General features: G+C 48.8%; 1 protein-coding gene across 9 annotated transcripts in view; it reads left to right on the top strand.

Annotated features, from left to right (window-relative positions):
• The window catches only part of B3GNTL1 (UDP-GlcNAc:betaGal beta-1,3-N-acetylglucosaminyltransferase like 1), a 93,703-nt gene that overhangs the window by 18,588 nt on the left and 61,357 nt on the right, over positions 1-13,758 (top strand). The window contains exon 1 of one of the 9 annotated variants that reach the window (XM_042967307.1): positions 8,325-8,524. The exons of the other annotated variants lie outside the window; for them this stretch is intronic. Within the exon in view, the coding sequence (XP_042823241.1) occupies positions 8,453-8,524 (72 nt within the window). The 5' untranslated portion in view covers positions 8,325-8,452. Of the gene's footprint in view, positions 1-8,324; positions 8,525-13,758 lie in introns of those variants that run through there. 9 annotated transcript variants of the gene reach the window in all.

Raw genomic sequence — 13,758 nt, 5'->3', positions numbered from 1 at the left:
GCCCCTGGAGGTCAGCGGTCTGTGGAAAAAAGGGCTTGTAACAGGGTTTCATCAGGGGGACCCTGCGCTTCCTCCCCAGGGGTACCCCGCCACTTCCGCCACCGCAGAGAACCTGTCTGCGCCTGCTTCCCAGGGGACCCCGGCAGTGGTTAGCCACCAGGGAACAATCTGTCCTGGATAGCCACAGCCCCCAGCAGGGGCTGCAGGCCCGAGGGGATGGCTCGGGGGATGCTCTGTCTTCCAGGAGGTGTGTTGGTATCCTTAGTAAAGGACAGAGACAGGCCGTGCGCCTGTGCTGCCCTCCGGTGTGGGGATGTGCCTTTGCTGCCCCTGGCGCCTTTTCTCTGTGCACCTTGGTTTTATTTGTTTAGTTTCTGATCTTGTTGGGTTTGCTTCATTTCTAATGCTCATTACATTTCAGCCTTTCTTTTCACTTTCTCATGTAAGGTTTAAGACGATTCATTTTCTTGTGGTGACCGTGGTGGGTGCCCCTCAGTCCTGAATAGCATGGTACACTTTTTAGCTTCCGTTGTGATTTCTTCTCCTTTTTAAGTGTAGACCTCAGGATTTCAGGAGCAGAGAGCTGAGTCAGTCACGAGCCTTGTTCAGGATACGCTCTCACCATGTGTCGTGCGTGTGTGGTCTGGTCACTGTCTTGACTGTGTCGCCTAGAGCTAGAGCCAGCTCGCGCTCTGACCCTACCCCTGCGGAGCTCTGGTATTTATGCCAATCTGGAAAAGTTCGTTAAAAATTTCAGTTGTTTTTATGCGAGGAGTATCAGGCCGTGTGTGATATTTTAAAACTTAACGTTGTTAAGATACATCCATACTGTTGTTGCCAATCTTTATAGTTCATTCAGGTTTTAAAAAGTGAGGTGAAATTTATATACTGTGAAATGCAGGATTTCAATGTGAAAATTGTGTATAAGGTGAACAATTTGGTGAGTTTTGACAACTGTGTACCCCTAACACCCCAGTCAAAATACAGAATGTTTCCGCCACCCAGAATGTGGGCCAGAGAGCACTGCGTGGGGCTCGAATCTGCAGGAAGAATCACACAGCGTGCCCCCTTGTGTGTAGCTTTTCGCTCACCATAACAGTTCTCCGTGGCATTTTGTATGTCGGCGGCTTATCTTTTTATTATCTGTTGTGGGGACGTGCCACAATTCGTTTTTATGCTGTACTGTTTACTGACATTTGGGCAGTTTCCTGTCTGGGTTATTTTAGCGAAAGCACCGTGAACATTCGCATCCAAGCCTCTTTGTGGACTGCGTCTCCACCGCGCCTGGGAACATACCAAGGGGTGGAGTTGACAAGTCATAGGGTGACACTTGCTTCGCCTTCAGAGAACCTGCCGAGCACAGAGGCTGCCCTGCGCCCGCGTGGCGGCTCTCCACCTTGCGGTGCCGCGGACGCTGTCGGCCTCAGTGCCAACTATTCAGCAGACGTGCCGTGCGTCTCGTGGCCGCTGTACTTAGCGCTTTCCTGCTGCCGATGATGTCGAGCACCTCTTCTTGGGTTTATTGGCCGTTCATTTCTTTTGTGAAATGTCTCTAAATCTCTTGCCTTTTTTTTTTTTAATGGGCCATTCATCTTGTTACTAGTTACGAAAGTTCTATATTTTGGATGCAAGTCCTTTGTCAGATTCCTGTACTGTAAATATTTTCTCCCCACTGTCACTTGCCTTCATATTTAATGGTGTCTTTTGACAAGCAGAACTTCTAAATTTTATTGAACTTCAGTTTAGAGATTTTTTTCTTTTATACTTATTTTTTTTCTAAGAAATCTCTGCTTGCCCCAGAGGAGAAACTATTGTCATATTTTTTTCTAGTAGCTTATGGTTTTTACTTTTATATTCAGATCATTGTCTATCTCACACTAATTTCTGTGTGCAGCAGGACTCAAGGCTAGTTGGTGTTTATGTGGGGACTAGGTCACAGCACGCTTCGTAGAAGACACTGCCTTTTCTCCGTGGAGTTGCCCCAGTGCTCCTGCCGAAAGGCAGTCGGCACACCAGTGCGGGTTCATTTCAGCCCCTGTCCCGTCCTGTTTGTGTGCAGCCCGCACAGCACTGCACACACTGATGGAGCACATGTGCCCATCCCCTCCCCTCCCCCCCCTCCCCCCCCTCCCCCCACAGCACAGACCGTGTTGTGTCTGGTCATTTGGCGAAGGTGGCATCTGGACAGTGGGAGCTCTGGCAGGCCCTCATGAGCTCTCTCATGGATTGCCTCTTTAGCCAGCCTTTCCTGTGGGCACGCCAGGGTCTGTGGGGGAGCGGGTCCTTGGTCGGGAGAAGGTGGTTGTGGTCTGCAGTGAAGGCAGGGAGCTGAGTGGAACTTGACCACAGGTGGTACATAAAAATGAAATGCTTTAGCACAAAGAGGGCTTCTAAGACCCCTTTGCTGGGTTGCATTTTGGCTTGTTGGCCACTGGGACACAGTCTGGTGGCAGCTCCCAGGCTGCTGCTCAGATGGTAGTTCATTCATTCATGTGCCAGGGAACAAGGGGTACAGCAGTCAACGAATCAGACCAGAGCGGAAGCCAACGTCTCCACTGTGACATCAGGCCCTGTGGCCTTCTCGCCTCCTACTGCCTCCACGGACCCTTGCGCACTGTCTCATGCACAAGCCAGGCCCGTGTCCCCTCCAGCTTCTCAGCGAGGCCCAGAAGGAGCTCCACCCCCTGCCTGCACACAGGATGCCCTGCTCACAGCACTCGCCACCTTGCAGGCGCCTGCCATGGACATGGTGTGCCTTGGCCTGGGCCCTCACAGTTCAGGACACTCTGTAGAAGGGGCTTGTGTGCGCTGTGAGCTTGAGGGGCACTGTTTCCACGTACTTAGGTCTTTGTGTCTTTCCTACAGGTTTGTGAAGTTTGTGCTGTGTTGGCGTTTTCTTTGAAGCAGTTGTAGAGAGATGTTGCAGTCTTGCTTTCTGCATTCACTTGCTAGTCAGTATAAACAAATGTGATTATTTTTGTGTGTTGATCCTGCAGAACTCCCTTTTAGCTCTAGGTTTGGGGCTACATTCCTGAGGATTTCCTAGGTAGACAGTCGTGCCATCTGCAAATAAGGACAGTTTTATTTCTTCCTCTCCTGTCTCTGTGCCCCTCATCTCCGCTCTTGCCTCACTGCACCGAATAGACCCTGTGCTGTGCTGGGTGACAGCAGCGCCCTTGGCTTTCCAGGATCCTGCGCGGCACCCTCTGAGCACTGCGGGCCACGTGCTGGCTGAGAGCTTTCCGCGTGAATAGGTGTTGGGGTTTGCCTCATGTTTTTTCTGGGTCAGTTGCGATTTGTTGGTTTTTAAAATATGTGTGTTACTGAAGATTTGTAAGATTTTTTTCCATAGTTTTAGAATTTGGAATTTTTCTGATTTGGAAATGTTCTGATCTGATTTTCTGATTGTTCCTGGAATTTGGTGAGCTCTTTCAAAGCACAGCCTCAAGGTTTTTTTCAAATAGATAAATTTTCCTGTATTAGCTTCTGGTTTCCTCTTTTTCTATCTTGTTTTTCCCTTTTGGGTCTCTTGTGCTCGAATGTTGGGTCTTACAGTCTGCTCATCCCCTTGGCATTTCTATTTCCTTCTAATTTTGCATCTTACAGTTTGACCTTCCAGCTGTGAGCCATGACCACCGACTCCATCCTCGCCGTGGCTTTTAGGAGTGGGATCTTTTGCTTCCAGGTCCCGTGCCTGGCGTGCCCCTGTTTTGTCTGCTGCCCCAGCAGCTCCAGGGGCAGCCACTTCTCTCTGCTTCCCAGGCCCTCTGAGATGGGTTCATGGCTTTTTTGTTTGTTCGTTGCTTTCTGCCCCCTGGGAGGCTGGGCCGAACTGTCCCAGGGCCGAGGCGTCAGGTGTGTAGTCCTGGGGCCCAGCCCTTCCGTTCACACACGGGTGGCCTCTGCTGGGCCCCACGGCAGGCCTGTGATCCAGGTGTCCTTGGTTTCTGGTCCCTTCTCTCCCGGCCTCCCCCTTTCCTCAGTCCTCCTGACAGATCAGGGGATCTTCCTGGTGCATTTGTGGCGAGTTCCTGGAGCATGGAGTTGGACCTGGGGACCACTGGCTGCTCTCTCCTCGAGACCCTGCATGACCGTGGCCTTTTGCTGCTCTCTGGGCGGCCAGCGTGTTCAGTGGAGGTGTCGGTGGTGCTGGCGGGGACAAGTGGCACGACACAGACCTTGGGCCTGCTCCCTTTAGCATGCTGGAATCTGCTTCCCTCACTGCAGGAGTTCTTAGGTCATGCTATGGTCGTCAGAGGGCAACCCGGGGCCTTGCCCACCTCACCCAGAGTAGGGATCCACATTGAGGACGAGAGGCTTCCGTCAGGCCTGGCTCTGGCCTTCCGTCAACACAGTTAGATCCTCCAGAGTGGTCTCATTCATGGGGGTCATTCCCTGGACTGTCCCCACCCCTTCCTTCCATTCCTTCCACACAGGTAGCCCCACCTGTACCCACTGAGCAGACGTTTGTACCAAGCAAGTCTGTCGTCCCGTGAAACCTGTCTCAGAGATGTGAGGAAGGTGGCTGTGGGGGCTCCTGTGCCCATGCCCATGACACGTCTCGGGCCTCCTGCATGACCCAGCCTTTCTCTGTGGTCCTGTTGCTGTTCAGAAAACTGCACGCCTCCTCCAGCAGGGCTGTGTGCTTAAGTTAGAAGCGGGGACGGTGGCTGTTACTGAGTTGGCCACGGCGGGATTGGTGTGCAGAGTAGTCCCTCCAAAATACAGTGCCACGGGCTTAAGGGGATCTTTGATTCGGTCTTTTCTGAGTGAGTTTCCCAAGAAAGAGAGCAGAAGTGTTTGGACACCCACCTTGGTGCTGTCATAGTGCCCAGAGGGCACAGGGCTGTGTGGACAGAGCGTGGCCCTCACTGGAGTGCCCGCAGGCCACCTGCCCAGGGCCCCCACGAAGGCCTCAGCATACGGAGACTACGTGGGCCTCGGAGCCTCTTTCCCTACAAGCTGGAGGGCTGCTTTGCCTCCTGGACACATCGGAGCCCTCATATCCTGGGCAGTCTTGGACCCTCAAGTTGTTGGCTCTGTGCTTACCGTCTTTCACCTTTGAGTCCAAATGGGCGTGTGGAACCCAACAGGGCCCTGTGTCAGGTGGCCCCAGTGTCTCCAGGGTTTGACGCGCACAGTCAGGCAGAGCGGGAGGTCCTGTGACTCATTTGTGAATGCCAGAAAGTGATTTGAACCACTTTTGCCGTGAAGCATTTTGTCCAAACTGCTAGGAAGTAGCAATGCTGACTGATTCAGAGGCTCGCGGTTCATGTTTCTGTTTCCCTCTAGTTCTGTCCCGGGCGTTTGGGGAGGGTGGAAGGTTGAGGCAGACGGAAGGGGGCTGAGTGCCTACAGGGCTGGGACTGGAGACCTGGCTCTGCTCGGAGACTTTGGAGAGCAAGGCATTTGAGCACAGGTGTGGCTGTCACTGAGAGGCCGCTGGGTGGTGGTGTTTGCTCTATTTAGAGTGGCCCACCAGCCAGTAACTTGTTAGACACGCCTGTTGCCAGCAGGTCAGAAGGTTTGTTTTTTCTCCTCTCTGCATCATGTGCCCACCGATTTTTATGTCTCACTTACGGGGTCATTCAGAAAAGAGTATTGTTGTCCGCTCCGTAGAATGTGCTGCGACTTTAGAAAACAGGCAACGTCACGGGCTCAGGTCTGCGACAAGCAGAGCCAGCTGGGTGCCAGGCCTGCAGATGCTTGCTTTTCCGACTGAGCGTCAGCTAGAGATTTTGGCTCCACAGGCGAGCGGGGGTGGGCGGGGTGGTGAGCTACTCCTGCCCGAAGGAAGCAGGAGAAAGCAGGAGAGAGAGGTGCGGGGCCTCCGGACTGGCGCCTCACGGCCTCTGAGTCATCTCTGGTCTCACCGATACTGGCATGCAGGGTTTCGTGTGAATAGGTTCAGAACTGAGGTGAGCTTCAGCAGTTCGCAAGCCAAAGTCCTTTTGCCGTTTTATAAAGTCATCCCTTTTATTCTGTCTTTTTTTTTTTAATTTTTTTTTTTTAACGTTTTTATTTATTTTTGAGACAGAGAGAGACAGAGCATGAATGGGGGAGGGGCAGAGAGAGAGGGAGGCACAGAATCGGAAGCAGGCTCCAGGCTCTGAGCCATCAGCCCAGAGCCCGACGCGGGGCTGGAACTCGCAGACCACGAGATCCTGACCTGAGCTGAAGTCGGACACTTAACCGACTGAGCCACCCAGGCGCCCCCCTTTTATTCTGTCTTAAACAATGTGTCTGGTAAATACACGCTCCCCTCCATTCAAATAAACAATTGGCAGAAGACTCAAAGTTCTGTTTAAAGGTTGTTTTACGGACTTTATCAACTGATGGGAGTGTGTTGATGCCTGTGTGGTACTCGGCCTCTGGGGGTATTTGCTAGGACCTGGCTTGCAGCCCCCGTTGTGCTGCCAGGGCAGGGGCAGCGCTGGGGGCCGGTCAGGGTGGCCACCTCCCGCCCCCGCCCGCCTCTCCTTCTCCAGACACACCAAAGCCTCTCCTTTCTGGGCTTCCTCTCCTCCTCTTTCCTGAGAAATAAATTATGGGCTCTGTTTTAGACCCGAGACCGGGAGGGCGTTAGCTGGGTCAGGAGCTGGGCCACGTGATCTTAGCAGTGACTCTTCCCCAAAAGGCTCGCCTGGATCCTCTGAGAAGCGGACAGTGTCTGTCTCCTGGTTTGATGGGCAGCTGCAAATCAGTGCTGCTCTGGGGGGCGGGGTGCCCACTTGTGCTCTTGGAAGGAAGAGAGATTCCTTCTCGGCACTCATGAAAGGCCTCCCTGGAACAGACAACAGTTGAGGAAAGGGCCGTGTGAGCCCAGAAGTCTCCGCACGTGTCCGCTCACACTGTTCACGGGAGCCACACTCACTGCGCACGTGTCCGCTCACACTGCCACACGGGAGCCGCATGCAGCTGTTTGTGTGCTGGTTGACAGGCTCCAGCTCTCGCCGAGCGCCACTAACCATGATTTCTTACAGAGACTCAGGCCCCGGACAGCAGTGAGCCTTTGAGCTATTTTCTGTTTGTGTAGCGTGTTTTCGTTGTGAGGCTTAGGAAAGGGACCCGGGTGTTTGCCCAGCTGCTCCCTCGAGCGCCGGTCCTGAAACCCTGCCGGCCAGGGGGAGAGCTTGCTGCAAACGTGGGTTGGGACCGCTGCGAACGAAAAGACCCCAGGCCCCGCAGGCAGACTCTGTCTGCCCTCACAGGCTTCCAGACACTTCCTTCCGCAGCCAGCCAGCCCCGGTGGCCTCCACCCGAGAAGGAGAAGGTGGCGCACCTCCTGTCCCACTCCAGTGGCAGTGACTTCTCCGCTCCCTGCCCTCTCTGTCCCTCTGTGCCACGTACCCCTGCTGGTTCCTACAGTCACGCTGGCCTGGCAGACAAGAGGGGCCGCTGTGACGGAGCTGGCAGGGGTGCACGCGGGGACTCTGCCCTGGAGACCTGCTGGCTCGGGAACCAGCGGGCAGGGGGTGCAAGGCAAGGGGCCTCTGCTCTCAGCTGCGTGAGCCCTGGGCAGTCCCCTATCCTGCCCCTGCAGCCTGGACTCCCCTGTGCTCCTCCTCCCTCCCGCTGAGTCTCTTGCTCATCGGAGGAATTCTTTTCTTCTCTCTCAGTTAAAGGGGTTTCCTTTCTCAGAGGAGCAGGGAGCCAGGGCTGGGGCACTGGCCACACAGTCCAGGTTCTGTCAGTGGAGGGGCCACACAATTTGAACATGTGTGTATTCAGTGAATCTGCATGTGTGACCCTAAATGTCTTTTGTGTGTGCTTCTGCTACAATTACGGCTATAGAAAAGTTGTGTATGCACACGGGTGGGGGCTGGAAACTCAGAGCAGTAAAATCCGTGCATTGGGGAGATGGTGGTTCTCCGGAACATTTCTGGTGTCGCCGTGGCACCTGTGCAATAAACCCAGAACTATGATGATGATTTTAGAAAGGACCATGGAGTGAACTCAGCTTAAACTTTCTTCCTAAATAGTGGGTGTGATTGATTAGAGACATATTTAAAATCAACCTGACTGGATTATTCCTTCTATATAATAAAATACACCCATTTAAAGTGCACATTCAGTGGGTCTGACAAACGTCTGCACCGTGTGAGGACCGCCTCAGTCCAGGCTACCATTTCCTTGTGCTGCTTCACACTCGTGCCCGGCCCCTGGAAGCAGCTACCAATGGGATTTCTTTCGATTAGTCATGTAACTATGGAGTCATCTGTTCTTTCCACCCCTGAGGGTTTTTTCCTGTTCTAGAACCTCATAGAAATGGAATCATACAGAATGTGCTCTTGTGGTTGGCCGTTTTTGCTCAGCATACGCTGAAATTCGTCTGTGTTGTTGCTGACATCAGCGAGTCAGGCTTTTTTGCTGCCAAGCTGCATGTTCCAGGGTGCACCTCCTGTAGGTGCCCGTCGGGGGACAGTGTTTGCCTACCTTGAGTACAGACACCATGGAAGTTTGTGCGGGTCTTACCACGGACACGTACGTCGTTTCTCCTGATCAACGTTTAGGGACAGAGCTGGTGGGTGATGTAAACACACACGTTTGCCTTTGTGAGAAACTTTAGAACTATTTTCCAGAAGGATGAACCATTTTACAGTCCCGGCGATTTAAGAGAGCTCCAGTTGTCCCGAGTTCTTACCCAACACTTAGAGTTGTCTGTCTTTGTGATTTGAGCCCTGTGGCATGCCTGTGGGAATGTCTCCTTGTAGGTTTAGATTGCATCTTCCTGGTGACTAAATGTGCTTGCTGTGTCTTCATTTGGGTGCTGACTGATCACACATGTCTCTTCCTGTGTGAAGTGTCTTCCAAGTCTTTTGACTTTTTTATTAAGTCGTTTGTCTTGGTCTTGAGTTTTAAGATACAGATTCTTTCTCCCAGTACATGGCTTGCCTTTGTTTTCATTTCTTAAAAGTGTTTTAATGAAGAGAAGTTGTTCATTGTGATTAAGTCCATTTCATCAGTTTTTCCCATCAAGATTTGTGTTTGTGTGTCCCTTCTAAGAAAATAAGAAACCTTTATCTACACCAAGACTGTCTCCCTGTTTTTTCCTAGAGGTTTTATTATTTTGTCTTTTACACGTAAGTGTGTTACCTATTTTGGGTTAATCTCAGTGTGTTGTGAAGGAGGGATTGCGGTGACAGTCTCCCTCCCCTAACCCAGTCCCAGCACCTGGGCTTGGCATCTCTGTTGAAGGCCGAGTGGCAGACACAGCATGGGTCCCGTGTCTCTGTGCTCATGTTCTCCTTCACGCTGCCTTCGTTCATGTGGCATAGTCATGCTGAAAAAAATCAGGTATGGTTAAATCTTCCAGCTGTGTTCTTCCTTTTCAAAGTTGTTTGTTTGTTTGTTTTTAGGTCTTTTGAATGTCTGCAAACATTTAGAATCTGCTGTCAAGTCTGCTTGGACTTTTATTGGAATTGCATTGAATTTGTAGATCCATTTTGGGGTCTTACTGATCCTGAATGTTCTAATCCATAAACATGGTACATCTCTCCATTTATTTAGGCCTTCTTACAGTTTTCAGAAATGTTTTATAGTTTTCAGGTTACAGGTCTTTTATCTTAACAAAATACATCACTAAGTATTTTATGGCTTTTGGTACTATCAGAAATTAGTATGAAAAGTGAATCCCCCAGTTTTATTGCTGTAATGTGCTAAATTACCTTATTAGTTATAGTACGTTTTTTGTTTGTTTGTTTTTTAATTAAGAATTCACTGTGAAGTGACGAACAGACTTTTACGTGTTTCTGTCTGACTGTGAGCCTTTATCCCCTGTTCTTGGCTCGGTGTAATGGCTAGGACTCTGGGGCAGAGTCCTACAGAAGTGGTTCTGCTCAAAACTCTTGTGTTTGTGTCATCACTTACACTATGAAGAAAAACGCATGCAGAGAAGAGCACCAGATGTAAATGTACAGCTCAGCGAGTTTCATACAGCAGGTATTTGTGTAGCCACGCTGGAAGCCCCTTCTTGCTTCTACCTGATTACCTTCCTTATTCCCCCCAAAGTTAAATACGCTCCTGTTTTCTGAGGTGATAGTCCTGCCTTTTTCTGAACTTTTATAAGTGGTGTCATTTATAGTTTTTTGGATCCAGCTTATCTCACTCTATAGCTTGCCTTTTCGCTCTCTGAAAGCTACCTAGTGATGAATAGAGTTGTTAATTTTAAGGCAGGTCAATGTAGTAATCTTTTCCTTTACAGTCAGTCCTTCATGCCTTCTTCTTGAGGTATTTTTTTCCTACTTTTAGGCGCTGAAGTTATTCTCTTAGTTCCAGATGCGTTATTTCTTTTTTGCCTTTTATATTCTGATCTAAACTTCACTTGGAATTGCTCTTGTTCATTTCTATTGAAGTTCAACACATACATAGTTCAGGGCGCAGGTCGTAAGTATGCAGCTTGCTGAGTTATAGGAAACTGTGCCGTCCTGCGTAGTCATCTGCAGGTGCAGGGCTGGAGCATTGCCAAAGTCCCACACGCCCTCTTGCTCCTTGTCAGAAATCCCATCCTCTTCTCCACACCCAAAGTTAGTTTTGTCTTATTTTGACCTTTATGTAATTCCTTATGTCGTCTTTTGTGTCTGGCTTATCTTGCCCAACATTACATTTTGGAGATTAATGCTGGTTTTTGTGTAGCAGCATTTCACTACCTTTCATTGCTGTGTGATAGTACAATGTATGGCGAGGCCACCTCCACCCTTCTGCTAGCTGGACATTTGGGTGTTTGAGTGATGTTGCCAGGAAATGCTTGTACATCTCTTTTGGCACATGGCCACCGTACATCTGCTGGTCACACACGTGGGGAGGGACTGGCGTGCCCGCAGTGCTGTGCTCACCTGCAGCAGGCACTTGTCCAGTGGTATGAGGGTGTGCTACCTGGCCTGTCTCCTCCCAACCATTCCTGTGACTTGTCTTCTTCACTTGAGTCATCTGGTCATCACATGGCAGTACCTGTTTGTGGTTTTATATTCATTTCCCTGATGGCTGACAAAGTTGCAGGCAGATATTTGGATATTTTCTTCGTGTACAGCCTGCTCATGTCTCTTGCCCATTTTTTATGATGTTGCCTCTTTTTTCTTCAATAGGAGTTATTCAGATGTGTCGGATACAAGTCCTTTGTTGAACTTATGAATTACAAATAGCTCCCCCCACTGTGTGGCTTTATCTTTTATTCTTTTAGTAGAGTTTTAGATGAATAGAAGTTTCTAATTTACTGCAGTCCAGTTCACCAATTTTTTCCTTATTGTTAGTGCTTTTCCCCCCAGTTGTGAAATTTTTGTTTACCTCACTCATGAAGATATTTTTCTATATCATTCTCTAGAAATTTTATTTGTTACTTTTCCCATTCTGATCTACAGCTGATCTAGAAATCACTTCTGTTTGCATGTGGGTAGAGGTCCTGAATGACTCTTTCTCGTAGGGATTTCCAGTGGGTGTAGCATTGTTCATTGAAAGGAAGGTCCTTGCTCAGCAGCTGTCCAGTGTGGACGTGTGTAGGGCCTGTTTCTGGCCTCTGTGTTCTGTCCAGTCAGGCTATTGGTCTGTCCTTTGCCACATTGCAGCTTTAGAGAACAAACACAGTGTGGTTTGATTCTGTAAGCCCCCTTATTCATCTACTTCAGTACTTCTAGCTATTTTTTTCTAAATCTTTTTGCATTTTTATATAAATATTAGAGTCATTTATTAATTTTCAAAGCATCTCCAGTGAGGATTTTGATTGGAATTATGTTGAATCCATAGATCAGTTATGGGAGGACCGACTTCTTTATGGTATTTCGGTTTCCTAACAGTGAACATATGTCCATTCTTTTACTTACCTCAGTAGCCGTGCATGGCTTCAATCCTTTGTTAAATTAATTGCTTGGTATTTGCTTTTTTAAAAACATTTTTTTCAGCTTACTGAACTATAATTCATATAAAATCCACCCACTTAAAGTGTACAGTTTGGTGGGTTTGGTGTGTTCACAGTGTTGTGCGGTCATCACCACGGGACACACACCCCCATTAGCTCCTGCTCCCCACCCCCAGCTCCCAACCGGGCACCACTGGCTCCCTTTCTATCTCTGTGGCTTGCCTGTTGTGGACAGTTCCTACAAGTGGAACGAACACAGTTTGGTCTCTGTGACCAGCTTCCTGTGCTTTTCCATCACATTGCAACCAGAGTCAGAGCTTCATTTCTTCCTGTTATAGGGTCATGGTCCACTGTATGCATGGACCACCTTTACCTTCTGATGGCATTTGGGTTGTTTCCACCTTTTGTCTATTATGCATAACGCAGTCATGAACATTCCTGTACCAGTTCCTGTGTGGACAGATATGTTCAGTTCTCATGGGTATAAACCCAGGAGTGCTGTGTTGCTCCATGTTTAACATTCTGAGGAATTGCCAGACTGGTTTTTAGAGGAGCTGCACCACCTTACATTCTCACCAACAATATAGGAGAATAATTTGATGTTTTCTGATATTGTAAGTGGCATCATTTAGAGCATTTTGTAGATCTAGAGAAATTAATTTTTATATATAGAGAGAAAGTAATTTAATTTTGCGTATCAATCTTGTACTCCGAAACCTTGCTAAATTTACTTTTAATTCCAATGTTTCTCTGTTGATTATTTGGGTTGTTTATGTATACATTTTTCTTCTTTCTAAGCCTTGTGCTTTTTATTTTATTTTATTTTTAATTTTATTAATGTTTATTCATTTTTGAGAGAAAGAGAGACAGAGCATGGGCAGAGGAGGGGCAGAGAGAGAGGAAGACACAGAATCTGAAGCAAGCTCTAAGCTCTGAGCTGTCAGCACAGGGCCCAATGCAGAGCTCAAACTCACAAACCATGAGATCATGACCTGAGTGCCGAAGTCGGACACTTAACTGACTGAGCCACCCAGGCGCCCCTTATTTTTTTCTTTTTAAGACAGAGTGCTAGCAGGGGAAAGGAGCAGTGGGAGAGTGAGAGAATCCCAAGCAGGTTCCACGCTCACTGCAGAACCTGATGCAGGGCTCAGTCCCATGACCCTGGGACCATGACCTGAGCCGAAATCAAGAGTCACTCAACCGACTGAGCCACCCAGGCGCCCCTCTAAGCTTTGTGCCTTTTATTTATTTTTCTTTCTTTTCTTTAAAAAAAATTTTTTTTAACGTTTATTCATTTTTGAGAGACAGAGTGTGAGTGGGGGAGGGGCAGAGAGAGAGGGAGACACAGAATCTGAAGCAGGCTCCAGGCTCTGAGCTGCCAGCACAGAGCCCAACACGGGGCTCAAACTCACGGACTGTGAGATCATGACCTGAGCCAAAGTCAGATACTTAACCGACTGAGCCACCCAGGCGCCCCTTATTTATTTTTCTTAACTTGAGTCTCTAGTAAATTTTTAATTTACATCCAAGTTAGTTACCATATGGTGCAACAATGATTTCAGGAGTAGATGCCAGTGATTCATCCCTTACGTGTAACACCCAGTGCTCATCCCAACAAGTGTCTTCCTTAATATACCTTCCCCATTTAGCCCATCCCCCCTCCCACAACCCCTCCAGCAATCCTCTGGTCTCTATATTTAAGAGTTTATGTTTTGTCCCCCTCCCTGTTTTTATATTATTTTTGCTTCCCTTCCCTTATGTTAATCTGTTTTGTATATTAAATTCCTCACATGAGTGAAGTCATACGATACTTGCCTTTCTCTCACATACTAATGTCTCTTAGCATAATACCCTCTAGTTCCATCCACATAGTTGCAAATGGCAAGATTTCATTCTTTTTGATTCCC

Source organism: Panthera tigris, chromosome E1 (genome assembly GCF_018350195.1).
Source record: "Panthera tigris isolate Pti1 chromosome E1, P.tigris_Pti1_mat1.1, whole genome shotgun sequence".
Lineage (NCBI taxonomy): Eukaryota > Metazoa > Chordata > Mammalia > Carnivora > Felidae > Panthera > Panthera tigris.
This window is presented reverse-complemented; position numbering and strand designations above follow the sequence as displayed.